Source organism: Tinamus guttatus, unplaced genomic scaffold (assembly GCF_059628265.1).
Source record: "Tinamus guttatus ecotype Peru unplaced genomic scaffold, ASM5962826v1 Tinamus_guttatus_pri_ptg000364l, whole genome shotgun sequence".
NCBI classification, from domain to species: Eukaryota; Metazoa; Chordata; class Aves; order Tinamiformes; family Tinamidae; genus Tinamus; species Tinamus guttatus.
In genome coordinates, this window is record NW_028288898.1 from 2,563,924 (window position 1) to 2,576,814 (window position 12,891).

Consider the following 12,891-nt stretch of genomic DNA (forward strand, 5'->3'; position numbering starts at 1 on the left):
TGCGCCACCGCCCCACCGTTGACATGGACTCTGCCCCCGACCGGTTAATGTGCCACCAACGCCAGCCCCGCCGCCACATCGCGTGGCAGGGGTCCCCCTGCTGCAGTCCCCTAGGGCCACGTCCGCCTGCTGCCACTACACTCTGCATGGGACCCACGGATCTCGTGTCAGCTCTACAGTGCAACACCGCAACACCGAGGGCTGCTGGCAGGTCCGGGAGTTGGTCCCTGGCCACGAGCAGCTCCTGCATTTCTCATGGACACCAAAGGACTGTGGCTCAGAGCCAGGCACTGGCTCGCTGGCCACCCGCCATCTTCCTGCTGCCACCTCCCCTGGGGACCAGTGTTGTCCCTGCTAGGCCAGCAGCCGGCAGGTGGTGACTTGTCACCCGGTGTCACAGAGCCCCCATGGCCTTGGCACCTGCTGGCACCGGCGGTCCCCCTGCCACACACTGACACTTTTGGAGCCAGTCACCGGGCATGGAAAAGCTGGGGCTTGCGGCTATTTTTAGCTGCTGCCCGGCCCGGCCCACGGGCGGCCGCAGACAGCAGAGGCGTCACTGGCGCATGGTGATGCTCTAGGACTAGCAGATCAGGGTGTGGCCGCAGAGTGTGACAGTGTGTGACTTTGTGTGTGCGACTGTGTGTGCGACTGTGTGTGTGTGTGAAGCTGCTCCCAGCAGGACCCCCAGAACAGCCGGAGGAGCTGGGCTGGGCCACAGCCACAGGCTGGGTCCGGCCTGGAGGGGTTGCCGGGGCAGTTGCCCTGGAGATGGTTGCCAGGGAGACAGTTGCTGGGTGGGGGACGGTTGCCGGGGCAGTTGCTAGAGGATCCGTTGCCGGGTGTGTGGGGGCGGTTGCCAGGGGTGGTTGCCAGGGGAACCGTTGCCGAGCGGGGGGGAGGGCTGTTGCCGAGGGGCTGTTGCCCGGGATACAGTTGCCCAGGGGAGGGCTGCGGTTGCCAGGAGACGCCGGGGGTGGTGGTGTTTGGGGGGGGTTTAAACGGCTCCCTCGCCCTTGCGGCGGTTCCGCAGCGCGGGCCGGGCGGGGGGCGCTGACGTCACCGCGCCATCACCGCCCCCCCACCCCAAAGCTCCCCTCCACCCCCCCCCCAACCCCGCAGCCAACCAGCGCGCGGGGGGCGGGGCGCGCGCGGACCCGCAGCGCCGGAGCCGCTGCCAACCCGCAGCCGCCGGCACCGCCGCTCTGCTCCGCTCGGCTCCGCTCGGCCCGGTTCGGCCCCGCTCGGCCCGGCCCGGCCCAGCCCGGCTCGGCTCGGCTCGGCTCGGCCCCCCTCATGCCGGCTCCCCTCGGCCGCCTCTGAGCTCCGGGCACAGGTGAGGGCTGCGCTGGTGCGGGGGGAGCGGCCATTTTGCGGGACCCCGCGGCGGGCGCGGCTTCCAGAAGGATCCCGCGGCTTTGGGTGGAGGCGGGGGGGGCGCTGCCCCCCTCGCCCCGCGCCCTCCTGAGCTGTCATCGTTAGGCTTCAGAGTCAACGGGAATGGGATGCGGCGCTGCTGGCGCCCATCGCCGGGTGTCTGGGCTGCCCAGGGGGCGCGGGGGGGCTGCCAAGGACGAGCTGCCGCCCTTGACCTTGCGCCCGGCTGGGGCCCTGCCCGGCGCCCCGGGCGCGTCCCCGTCACCCTGGGGCTCCGTCACGGAGGGGCTGCGCGGATGCGCCGCAAAGGCAGCTTGTGGGCCATGTCCCTCTTGCTGGGGGCGGCCACCGCCAGGCATTTGCTGGCACCTGGGTGGACCAGGGAGGTGATGGGGGCCCGTGCAGAGCCGGGTGCTGTTCCACCCTCTGCCACCCCGGTGCCCGCTTGCACGGGTGGCAGCCCCTTTGTGGCGCAGCCATGTCTGCGGTGACAAGCGCCAGGCCGGTCACCAGCGTGTCCCCAGCCCTGGGTTACCCCCGGGGCACCGGGGAGATGGGTCCTGCAGGGCACGGACGGGCCTTGGGGCTCAAATCTGCAGCGTCACAGCTGCATGGGGCCGCAGGGAGCTTCCCCGGAGCCACACCGGGCCTTGGGGCAAGCGGGACCGGGGTGTTCCCGAAAGGGCTGGTTGGGTTATTGCAGCCGGGAGCCTTCCCGAAGGAATGCCGGGCTCCGTGGGAGCGACGGCTGCTGATGCCTGGACAGCTCCGGAGCGCGCAGGGAGGGAGAGGCTCCTGCGCGCTCCCTTCAGCTCTTCCGTGCTGCAGGCTGATGCCTGCAAAAAATGTCAAGAAAACAATAACGACAACAAAAAAACCAACAAAAAACCCCCCAAGCAGTATCCGGGTGCCGGCGGCCGACAGGGATCTCGCAGGGTTTGGTATCGCGGCGGGTGCGGCGGGGAGGGGCGCGGGCAGCCGCAGAGCGCACGGGCACGAGCGGCCGCCGCCACCGCGTCCTGGTGGGACAGGGTTAGGGCTGGGCGGGGGGGACAGTCCCCCAGCTTAAGGGCAATCCCGTCAGCTCATCCCTGCCCCAATTAATCCCAACTCATCCCATTAATCGCCGCTCCGTGGGCTCTGGCCCCTGGCTCCGGGGTGCCTCAGTTGGATGGGACGAGCGCGGAGGGGGCAGCCCTGGCACAGGGGGTCCCTCTCCGCAGCCCTTCCCACGGGAGGCCACGGTGACTCCGCAGCGCGGCGTTCCTGCCTGGCTGCTGTCCCCGCGCCGGGGCCGGGCGCCTTGCTGGACGCTTCCCAGCAAGGGGCCGATCCTGGCTTACTGAATTTCTCTCGGTTGGCGGATTGAACAGGCAGTGGCCGACTGTCACCAAGAAGGGGCTGCCTGTTGCCTTGGGGCCAACTGGCCCCTCCTAGCCCCCGGAGTTCCCAGGGCTTGGGGGGTCCTCTACCCCCTTGGCACCTGGGCCAGCTTGTGGATCTGGTAGGAAGCCGACAAGCGAGCCGGGAAGCTGTAGAGGAGCAGGGGTGAAGCCGTGTTTCGCTGGCTCATGGTTCCCGAGGAAATGGATGGAGCTGCTGCAGCGCAGAAAATGGAGCCTGGGTTAATTCTTGCAGGCGGAGAGATCCCCGCTGCTGAGCGAGCTGAATAAAACGGATTGTTTTCTAGAAGGCACCAGGGAGAGCAAAAAGAGCAATTCTAGCTCGAGGACAGCCCTAGTATTGGAATGCGTAAGGATGCACCGGGCTGGGGAAAACGCTCGCTGGAAACACGGGTGGTGCCCAGCGCTCACCAGGAGGAGGGCCAGGCTGAGGCGAGCGGGGCGCCCACAGCCCCACGTGACGCAGCTGGGCCCTGCGGAGGCCTCCGGAGAGCCCCGAGTCGAGGCCGCGCTGCGCGGAGCGGCGCTGGGAAAGTGGGGCAGGGCAGAGGGGAAAGCGGAGGCCACGGAGCCGGGGGAGCTGCCGGGCGCTCCCGCATCCCCATCCAAGGGGCAGCAGAGTGAGAGCAGGAGGGGACACGGGCAGGGACTGCGTGCACCGAGCTGGGATGTGACTGATTTTCGAACACTTAATGGCCCCTTTTCCTTTCCAACTCAAGAGGGAGGTGTCTGATGTTGGGAGAAGAGACCCGCGAGTGAGTTACCCAAGGAGGAGAGGAGAGCGTTTGACGCGGGCGCTTGTCAGGTGCCTTTAGCCGAGGAGCCGCCCGGCGTCCCCGCGTGCCGCCTGTGCGAGACGGGGCCGTCTCCCGTGCAGGACGCAGCCGCCGGAGCAGATGGCCGCCCGCGAAGGCAGCCCTTCCACCCAGGAATACGTGCTGTCATTTTGCAGAAAAAACAGCTTTTTCTTTCCCCTCTGGCACAGAGTCAAATTTATTTTTATTAATTCTTTTTTTTTTTTTTTTGCTACTCAAGAAAGGAGCAGAGCGGTTAAGGCAGAAGCATGTTTATATGCAGCATTGGACTCACTAAATAAATTATTAAATAAGTCCTTAAAGCAGTTTGCATTCAAGATAGCCTGAGCACATCCTCAGCTGCAAATTTGGTTGCATTTCGCTGGGGCAAATACCTTGTGTGGAGGGTGACCCATCCTGGTTGCGTCTCAGCACAGCTAGAGTCACCGGCGCTGTGTCATCGCTTGCCACTCCTTGGTCCAGGCCATGTGCTCCATGTCCAGCTGCTGCTTTGGTGTCTTGGTTTAATTTTTATCCCTGTCTGTTCCTGCTTTCATGGCTCCAGGATGGAGCACAAGCTGCAAGATGGGAGGAAAAGGCTGTATTTTAGCGAGCCTATTTGAGCGAGCACCAGAAGCTGGTGGCGGCAAAGAGAGGAAGGTGTCAAAGAGCGGGCTGGTTTTTAAGGCAACGTGGAAGGATAGAAAGGATCCAATACTCTTTGGCTGAATCATCAGTCTGACCTGGGGAAGGAAGGGCATGGAAAAGGGGCTGGAGAACCTGGGACACAAGGAAAGGACCTTGGGCAGAAAGGACCTCGTTAATAGTTGCAAGGGTTAATGTGGGAGTGGGAAAGGTGGGGGACCATTTGCCAAGACAGTGTCAGCAAGAACGGGGACTCTAGAAGATGTCCTAGAGCTGTTCACTTGTGCTTGTGGTTTTGGTCTGTGGCCACCTCACTGGTGTTTCCGTGGTCAAATCTTGGCCTGGTCCCCTGTGGTGCCCTCGGAAAACTGCTGCGTGCAGGTTGGGACTGGCCAAGGTCCTGGGGACGATCTGAACCTCGGCGGGAGACCGGCATGGATGGCAGATGGAGGCTCCCTAGCTAAGCTACCCTTGCCGTTTCCCCTGCCCGCTCCCCTCTCCGGAGGCTATTCCGGCTCCTCTTGTGGAGAAGCCCCCTTGCTTTGAGGGCAAATTGATTCCTAGATTAGCCAGATTAAGCAGAAAATAGTTATTGACTGACAGGCCTCCATGCTGTGCCGCGAAGGGCCCGGGGCTGCGGGTCTCCACGAGCGAGGCAAGGACACGGCTCCGGGCCTGGCGAAGGCGCCGAGGGGCCGCGTGGGCCCGCGCGGGTCCCTCGTGGCGGCGGGGCGGGACGAGGGGCTGCGTGGGCCCTCACGGGTCCCTCGTGGCAGCGGGGCGGGACGAGGGGCCGCCTCGCGTAACGGCCGCTCTCCTCCTTCGCAGGACGCCGGCCGCGTGGCCCCGCTCGCCCGTCGCAGCGCCCGCCGCCGGCCGCCACGATGGCGGGCGCCTCAGTGAAGGTGGCCGTGCGCGTGCGGCCCTTCAACTCCCGCGAAATGAGCCGCGAGTCCAAGTGCATCATCCAGATGTCGGGCAGCACCACGAGTGAGTAGCGGGGCGACGGGGAGGGTGCTGCCTTGTGCCCAGTGTAAAAGCGGGGCCGGGGCAGTGAGGTTTCGCGTGGCGACGCGATGCCGCGAAGGGGCTGAAGACGGGCAGGACCAGGGCTCCCAAGGGCTTCCCCAGCGCTCGGGTGCTGGGAATAGGGAAAAAAAAGGCACCCGAATCCCTCCCCTCTGGCTCTGCAAGCTTCCAAGTGGGGCAGTGTTGGAAATAGCTTCCTCCTCCCTGCGTGTCTGGAGCTGCCGACGTCACCGGCGGTGGGTGAAGCTGCCACCTCAGTGGAGCTGCCGGGCTGCGTGACGAGCCCAGCGGGGAGAGGAGACCCTCCATGGTGCCAAGGTGCCTCCGCAGCCCCCTCGAACCCCAGTACAGCAGGGGATGAACAGTTGAGAGGTGTCCAAGGCCACGCAGAGCCTTGGAGCAGGGTCTGCGTCATCCTCAACGAGTCTCCGCTGGCCTTGTCAGTTGGACATGCCCAGTGTGTCCGTCCTGTCCCCCTCTCCTTGCAGAAGCTTTCCAGGGTTTGCTGAGGCCCTTCAGTATCTCTGGAGTGTTCTGCAGCACCCCGGCATCAAGGTGCCCTTGGGCAGCCACCGGGAGCTGGTTCCTCCTCCCTGCCACCCCGGCTGAGCTCGGGGCAGCTGCGGGTTCCCAGCGAGCCCTTTGCTGACAGCAACGTTTTCTCGCCCGCTGAAACGGGAGTCAACAAACCCTCGGCTAATCCCCCGCACTGGGGATGAAAGGGGGGTGTTTGTGGCTCCACAGACTGCACCAGCTCAGCACTTGTGTCCCTGCAGTCTGGGAAAGGGGAGGAAGAGCCGGAGAGCGGGGACGTGGAGAGCGATGGTGCTAGGGAGGAGGGGATAGGGGCTGCGGAGCAGCCATGCCTGGGCTGTGTGCAGGCAGGGAGGGGGTGATCCTGGCATTTCTGGGGGCCAGACGTCCCCTTCTGCACCCCCCTTCGCAGGATCATTTGCAGTGTGCCCTGCAGACAGTCATTTTTATGCGCAGTCGATTAAATCGACCGGAGCGGCGAGGCTGGCAGGGAGGGCAGGAACCGGCCCTTCACTGCAGCCCTTCTCGTCCCTGCGTCTGTAGCCCGTGTCACCGCTCGGCTCGCGCCGCGGCTGCCCGTCCTGCCAACACTGCCGCTTTGTTCGCGGGCCCGCTCCCCCCCGCGGCGTCCCGCTGACGCCGGCCTTTCCTTTGTGGCCGCGACGTGGCCTCGCATCAATAGCCCCTGCGCACTTTCTTGGCAGCTTCGCCGCACGCCGTGGCCGAGCTCTCGCCCTTCACCCTCCCCTGCAGCAACCGGGAGGAAAAGATCCCGGCTTTCTTCCAGCTGGGCCGTTAATATTTTCCAGCCAAAGCTACTTCTTCGCTGACAAGTGCTGGGCTGAATGGGGGAGCCTTGGGAACCCGCTGACCTCTGCTCTTGCCTCTTCCTCTAGCCTCTTCCACCTGGCAAAGCAGTGAGATGTGTTTCCAAGCTTCCCCCAAGTTTGTTCTTCTCCCAGCACCCGTCCCAGTGTTTTATTCCATCCTGAAACCTCCGGATGGTCTCCAGAAAAATGTGTCTCCTGGCAAAAACCCAGCACCTAGTGGTTCTCATTTCTCTTTGGCTCAGTGGTTGCCCCTTCTCCACCTTCTCGCCACATTAGTGGCTCTTTAGGTAATGCAGGGCAGGAGCCTTCCGTCTTCCCTGCTTGGTGGCCCTGGGTCCGGCTCCTTCCACACATTCCAGGCCATCTGGACAGTTGTGGCTGGAGGAGCCGCTGGGTGCTGTCCCGGCTCCTCCTCTGCACCGTGCTGGGCGCGGGATTGCACGGGCGCGCAGAATGGCCTCGTTATGTGGGCACCTCCCCACCCTCCTTTGCCCGTCTGGTCACGTTTGCCGTGGCTTCACGAGGGGCAGAGCTCTTGCCAGCACCCAGTTTTCCGTTCCGGCGATGCCGTTCCGGCGTGCATCTCGCTGGGGATTTACGGAGACGAGGAAGTTGCTATGGAGACGTTATTCCTGACCCCTTCCTCCTGGGAGCGCGGCTCTGCCGGCGGTAATTAGCTGCCGTCTTCCCGGGACGCGGCAGGTAGCTGGAGCCAAGGGCGCCCTGGCCCGGGGCTTCCCGTCGAGCTCTTGCTGCCGCGGAGCTCGCGGCTGCAGCGGGGCCCAGCCCCTGCAGTGCCCTGGGGCCGTGGTCCGAGAGATGCTCCGTGTGCCTCAGCCCGACCCTCCTCCCCATCAGCTTGACCCTTGCTCCCTAAGCGGTTGCTGGCTTCAACCGAGCATCATCTTGAGGGCTTCTCCTTGCCCTTCCGTGTCTCCTGGCAAGCCCAGGGGCTGGAAGACGCCTGGAAAACATGGCCAAGCCTGGTGAAAAGGGCCCCCTGACATCACCAATGGACCCAAGGGTGCTGGTGGCCGTGGCTCTGACTTAGCAAGCAGAGAGTTGATGGGCGCAGGAGGTGGCCTAATTTGATCCCTTCCTTGTCACCTGGCCCCAGGACTCATTTTGGCAGCCACGGCCCTTGGAGAATTGTGTTTAGGGCTCTTGAGCCTGGAGACACCGCCTATCCTTCCCCAGCCCTTCATCCTTACGGAGTCGGGAAGCTGTGAGCAGCCGGGATGCTCGTCCGGAGGCCGGTGGCAGCCCAGCCGCCGTCTCCAAACCCTCGGCGCTGCCTCTGCCCGTCTCCTTTCCCGCTCACTCTCCATTGCTTCGGCTTTCAAGGACACGCCAGCCAATTTGATATTCCCAAGCCCGTTCCCTAGCAACCCCGGGGCTCCTGGGGCATCTTCATCATTAATTTAGGACGCAGCTTGTGCAAAGTGCCTTGCGAAAGTCTTTATGGCCTCCTGGTTTGGTCCATGGGTTTTTTTTCCACTGCCCCGCAGCAAGCGTGCTGTCACAGAGCTAAAACATCCCACCTTGGACGAGAGGGACCCGCAAACCTCCTTGGCCTGGGGTGTTCCCCCCGTCCCCCTTCCCTGCGGACCTGCTGCTACCCAGGGTGCCGATGGGGACGGCCACCCGCACGTGGCAGCAGCTCACGCGGGAAGGTCGGCTGAAAGTCGCCCAAAACGGGCACTCGCCACGTCTTGTGATTCTCCTGCAGTTTTGGGTTTCTTCTGACGCATCTCTCTGCGCGCTTGTTATTTTAGGGGGAAAAAAAGATCATAAACACTCTTTGGGAGGAGAAAAAAAAATAAGGAAGAGAGCGAGCAAGGAAGAGAAGTGATGCAGTCTCCCGTTTCCATGGCAATGTCCTTTTCAGCCAGGGATGGGAAAAAGCCGGCCCTTGTTCCCATTGGCAGCTTAACCCAGCGCATTAATCACCCCGCTGGTGCTGGAGGAGAAGCAGGTAGTGAGAAATGAAGTGCACGGAGCCAGATGCAGCGGGAGCCGACAGGCAGGAGCTGAGGGAGGCCCAGGGTCCCTCAGGAGGGAGCCCAGGGAGGCCCAAGCAGGCTGCTCACCCTCCAGCTGCTCCAACACACAATTAGGACATCTCTAGATCAGTCCTGCTCTTAGCTCTGGTCCTCCATGGGCTCGTGAAAGTGCTTTTGCCCAGGGGGGAAGCACATGCAGGAAAGGGACAGGGGTCTCTGCTGAGATGTCCGGCCAGGATGGTTGCGGTGGGTTGGCTTTGGGTAGCAAAAACCCATCCAGGTTAAAGCAGGAGCCCGTGAGCTGCTGTCTCGGTGAGGAAAAGGCAGAGGTTCTCATCGTGTTCCTATCTGTTTGCCCCCAGCTATCCTGAACCCAAAGCAGCCCAAAGAGACACCAAAAAGCTTCAGCTTCGACTATTCCTACTGGTCCCACACCACGGTAAGTGCTGTGTTGTCTCCATATAGAGGTTTTAGCCGAGGGCTCTCCCAGCTCAGCACCTTCATGGGTTTAGCGGGGCAGAGCCTTCTGCTCTTCTTCAAGTGTCTCAGAGCTCCTCTGGCCTGTTGCCTTCAACTCCCAATCCCAGAAACGCGTAACGGGAAGCAGAGCTGGGTGATGGGATGCAGCCCAGTGGCAATCCCAGTGCGGTCTCCTCCCCAGGCCTGCAGCAGCATCAGGGCACTCTGTATCTTCCTGAGATCCACGTGACTCCCAACAGGCTTCACAGGGCAATAACTCAGGCTGTGCAGTTTCAGGGAGGTGACAGGAATCTCGCAGTGAGTGTGGTGGAGTCAGGTCCCTCCCGTATTCCCTTGACGCTCTCGCACTTAATTCCTTGCTTCTTCTCTGCCTCCCTGTGCTCCCCGCAGCCCGCGGACATCAACTATGCGTCGCAGAAGCAGGTGTACCGCGACATCGGCGAGGAGATGCTGCAGCACGCCTTCGAAGGCTACAACGTCTGCATCTTCGCCTACGGGCAGACGGGGGCTGGCAAGTCCTACACCATGATGGGGAAGCAAGAGAAGGACCAGCAGGGCATTATCCCACAGGTAGCGCCTGGCCGGACCGCGGGGCAGCCGGGCCTCAGCCATGCACGGTGCCCGAGGGGAAAGCATGAGGAGGGGAGGGAAAGCGGGCAGCGAGCGGGGGCGAGCGGGGCGGCATGGCAAGAAAACGTGATTCATGCTCAGCCTGAGAGCTGCTCTGTGCAGAGATCAGCGCCGCATAGAAGAGGCTTTGTCTGAGCATGGGGGCCCCTCGACACGAGCTGGGACGTTTGAGAGGGCCCCTGCAATGACTGTCTTTCCCACTCTGTTATTCTGGGTTTTTGGGGGAGCGAGGAGGCAGGCAAGGTCAGAAACCCTCATAGTTTGGGGGCCCCTCAGATGGGCGCAGCCCTCTGAGCGGGACTGAGCAGCTTGGCCTCCTTTTCTGTGCAGCTCTGCGAGGACCTCTTCTCCCGAATCAATGACACCACCAACGACAACATGTCCTACTCCGTGGAGGTATGTACTGCCTGCCCCGCGTGGGCTACCACAAACCTCCCGGGAATGCGGCCGCTGGAGACCAAACACCACCTTCCAGCAGCTCCCACCCAGCTCCATGGACCAAAGGAGTCTGGAGTGACTCTAAGGGGAGCGCAAACCCTGTTGATGCTCACAGAAACCCTGCTTGGTTTCTTGCTTGTGCCCAGCACATCCCATCACTGTATCAGGCATGCACAGAACTCTGTCCGTCCTTTCTCCTTCCTTCCCCTCCCTCTCCTGTGGATATGCACGGACAAAATAGGCCCATTTATTTGGCTCCATCACTGCCACCAGCTGGGCGAGCGGCCTGCTTGGATAGTGCCAGCTCCATGTCCTTCAGGGACAGGTGGCTGTGGACACCTGCTGAGCTGACAGGAGCTGTGTTGGGGTGCAGATAGCCCATGCTGGGGTGCAGATAGCCCGTGTTGGGGTGCAGACAGGCAATGTTGGTGTGCAGACAGGCCCCCTTGCTGGCATCTGGGGTATCCCTTTCCCTGGGCTGGAGGTGCTGGGGAGCATGCGCAGGGGGGTCCTTCTGAGGCCTCATTCTGCTGCGTGTGCTCATGTTGTGCTGGAATGAAGCACCAAAAATGAGGTTGGCTGAGGCTGAACGCACCCCAGGAGGTACCCAAATCCCGCCTGCTCCAAGCTGTTCCTGTCCCCTAGGTGAGCTACATGGAGATATACTGTGAGCGCGTGAGGGACCTGCTGAACCCCAAGAACAAAGGCAACCTGCGGGTGAGGGAGCACCCCCTGATGGGCCCCTACGTTGAGGACCTCTCCAAGCTGGCTGTGACCTCCTACAATGACATCCAGGACCTCATGGACTCTGGGAATAAGGCCCGGTGAGTGGGGAAGCAGGATCAAAGTTCTTCAGGAGATTTCAGACATCTCCAGAGAGCTCTGCTAAACCTCCTGCCCTGGCTCTCTGAGAAACACATTCTTTCTGTCTCTCCCCCATCTCACGTCAGACAGCAAATGTTCCAGATGCTGACCTTCAAGCTGGAAAGGTCTAGAAGGATGTGGTTCCCCCACGCCCAGGCCACACCACTACCTCTTGTCTCTCAGTGTGGCTGCTGTAAAGATGGCAGTTCCCTCGTGCCTAATGTGCTAGAGATGGGGACCCTAGCTTATTTTCATGTTGTCTCCTTAGTGCTATCAAAGCACCCTGGAAACAGATGGTGAAGGTTTGGACATTTGCACATGGGCCAAAGCCTGCTCAAGTCCTCAGCTTCCCCAAGGGGTCCCCAACCCTGGGGTTGGGGAGCTTGATACACTGTCTCTACAAGAAGTTGTCACGGAGAGAGGAACAGTTCCCCTCTGCCCCACACGAGGGGCAGGATCTGAGCCACCTTGACTCCTGGATAGCAGAGGCCTCTCATGTCTGGTGGCCACTAGATTTGTCTTCTGCAAAGTAGCCTGTCCTGATACTAGTCGAGGTGCTGGTGGCAGCCGCCGTGGCCTCCTGGTGCGCTGCAGAGTGTCAGCCCATCTTCTCCCCACAGCACCGTGGCTGCCACCAACATGAATGAAACCAGCAGCCGCTCCCACGCCGTGTTCAACATCATCTTCACGCAGAAACGGCACGACGCCGAAACGGACATCACCACCGAGAAGGTGAGAGTGGAGCCCTCGCCGCTTGCCCGCACGTTAGCCCCGTTCTGGCCGAATGGCCGCAGCGACGACCTTGCAGAGGCCACCTTTGAGTAGCTTCCTGCCGTGTGATGGGTTTGTTCCCTCATTTTGGTCCTGGAGCTGCAATTTCTCAGACTGGGTTTGCCAAGGGCTTGGGGAGATGAGTGGGCTTCTCCCATCGTGGCTAAGGGCCTGGTCTCTGCTTACAGGTCAGCAAGATCAGCCTGGTGGACCTGGCGGGGAGCGAGCGAGCGGACTCCACGGGCGCAAAGGGCACCAGACTAAAGGTGAGGGAGCAGCTCAGAGCTCGTGACCTTTCCCTACCTAATTCCCTGCGTACCACAGTGGTGACCGTAAAAGTCTCCACGGCGGTGTTGTTTGAGTGCCACCAGGATCTATAAACCCCAGTTCGGAGGGGCTGGGACCCCAGTATGTCCTGCTGTAGTAAGGCTTCCCCATCTTCCCGACCTGTTGGGCATCTGTGTTGCTTGAAATAAGAGCCTGAGCATCTGGGCGTTTCTTCTTTCCATCAGGAAGGAGCCAACATCAACAAGTCCTTGACCACGCTGGGGAAGGTCATCTCTGCCCTGGCTGAAATGGTATGTGGCCTGGGCAAGGGTGATGGATGTGGGGAGGGAGGGCATCGCTCTGCGCTTGGGGAGGCAGCCTGGGCTCTTGGCCCTGCTCTCAGCTCGATGTCCGCAAACAGATACTGCCCCATAAAGCCTGGGAGAGAAGTGAGTGCAGTCAGCTCCTTCCTCCCACCTGCTTGCACCTCATGTTTGCTTGGGTGCCGCCTGCTCTCCCCCTGGCTCTGCTGCATGGGAAGATTTGTCCTGTCCTGCGCCACGCTGCCAATTTTCCTGGGGCTGGGGGCTCTCATCACGCCATGTCCCCAGCTCTGCCCTGGTGCCAGCGAATGGGAGGGGGTGGCTCAGTGGTACCTCCCTCCCTGGCAGCTCCCAGCACATTGTGAATGCTCTCTCTGCTTCCTTTGCAGGATTCGGGGCCCAATAAGGTAAGTGCTGTGACGAGGGTCAGTGGGGCTGGCTTTCAACACAGGTGGGTTGGCAGTGGGGAGCAGGGAGGTTTTCACAGAGCCCTGTACAGCCGA

The 12,891-nt window shown here is 61.9% G+C and overlaps 1 protein-coding gene across 28 annotated transcripts in view; it reads left to right on the plus strand.

The window, feature by feature from the left end:
* The first annotated feature begins 5,100 nt into the window (after positions 1 to 5,100).
* The window catches only part of KIF1A (kinesin family member 1A), a 37,901-nt gene continuing 30,110 nt past the window's right edge, over positions 5,101 to 12,891 (plus strand). For all 28 annotated transcript variants that reach the window (XM_088530225.1, XM_088530226.1, XM_088530227.1 and 25 more), the window contains exons 1-9: positions 5,101 to 5,209; positions 8,978 to 9,054; positions 9,486 to 9,665; positions 10,056 to 10,121; positions 10,809 to 10,987; positions 11,648 to 11,759; positions 11,987 to 12,064; positions 12,311 to 12,376; positions 12,778 to 12,795. In XM_088530225.1, coding sequence (XP_088386351.1) covers positions 5,104 to 5,209; positions 8,978 to 9,054; positions 9,486 to 9,665; positions 10,056 to 10,121; positions 10,809 to 10,987; positions 11,648 to 11,759; positions 11,987 to 12,064; positions 12,311 to 12,376; positions 12,778 to 12,795 — 882 coding nt within the window. In that variant the 5' untranslated portion in view covers positions 5,101 to 5,103. The remainder of the gene's footprint in view (positions 5,210 to 8,977; positions 9,055 to 9,485; positions 9,666 to 10,055; positions 10,122 to 10,808; positions 10,988 to 11,647; positions 11,760 to 11,986; positions 12,065 to 12,310; positions 12,377 to 12,777; positions 12,796 to 12,891) is intronic.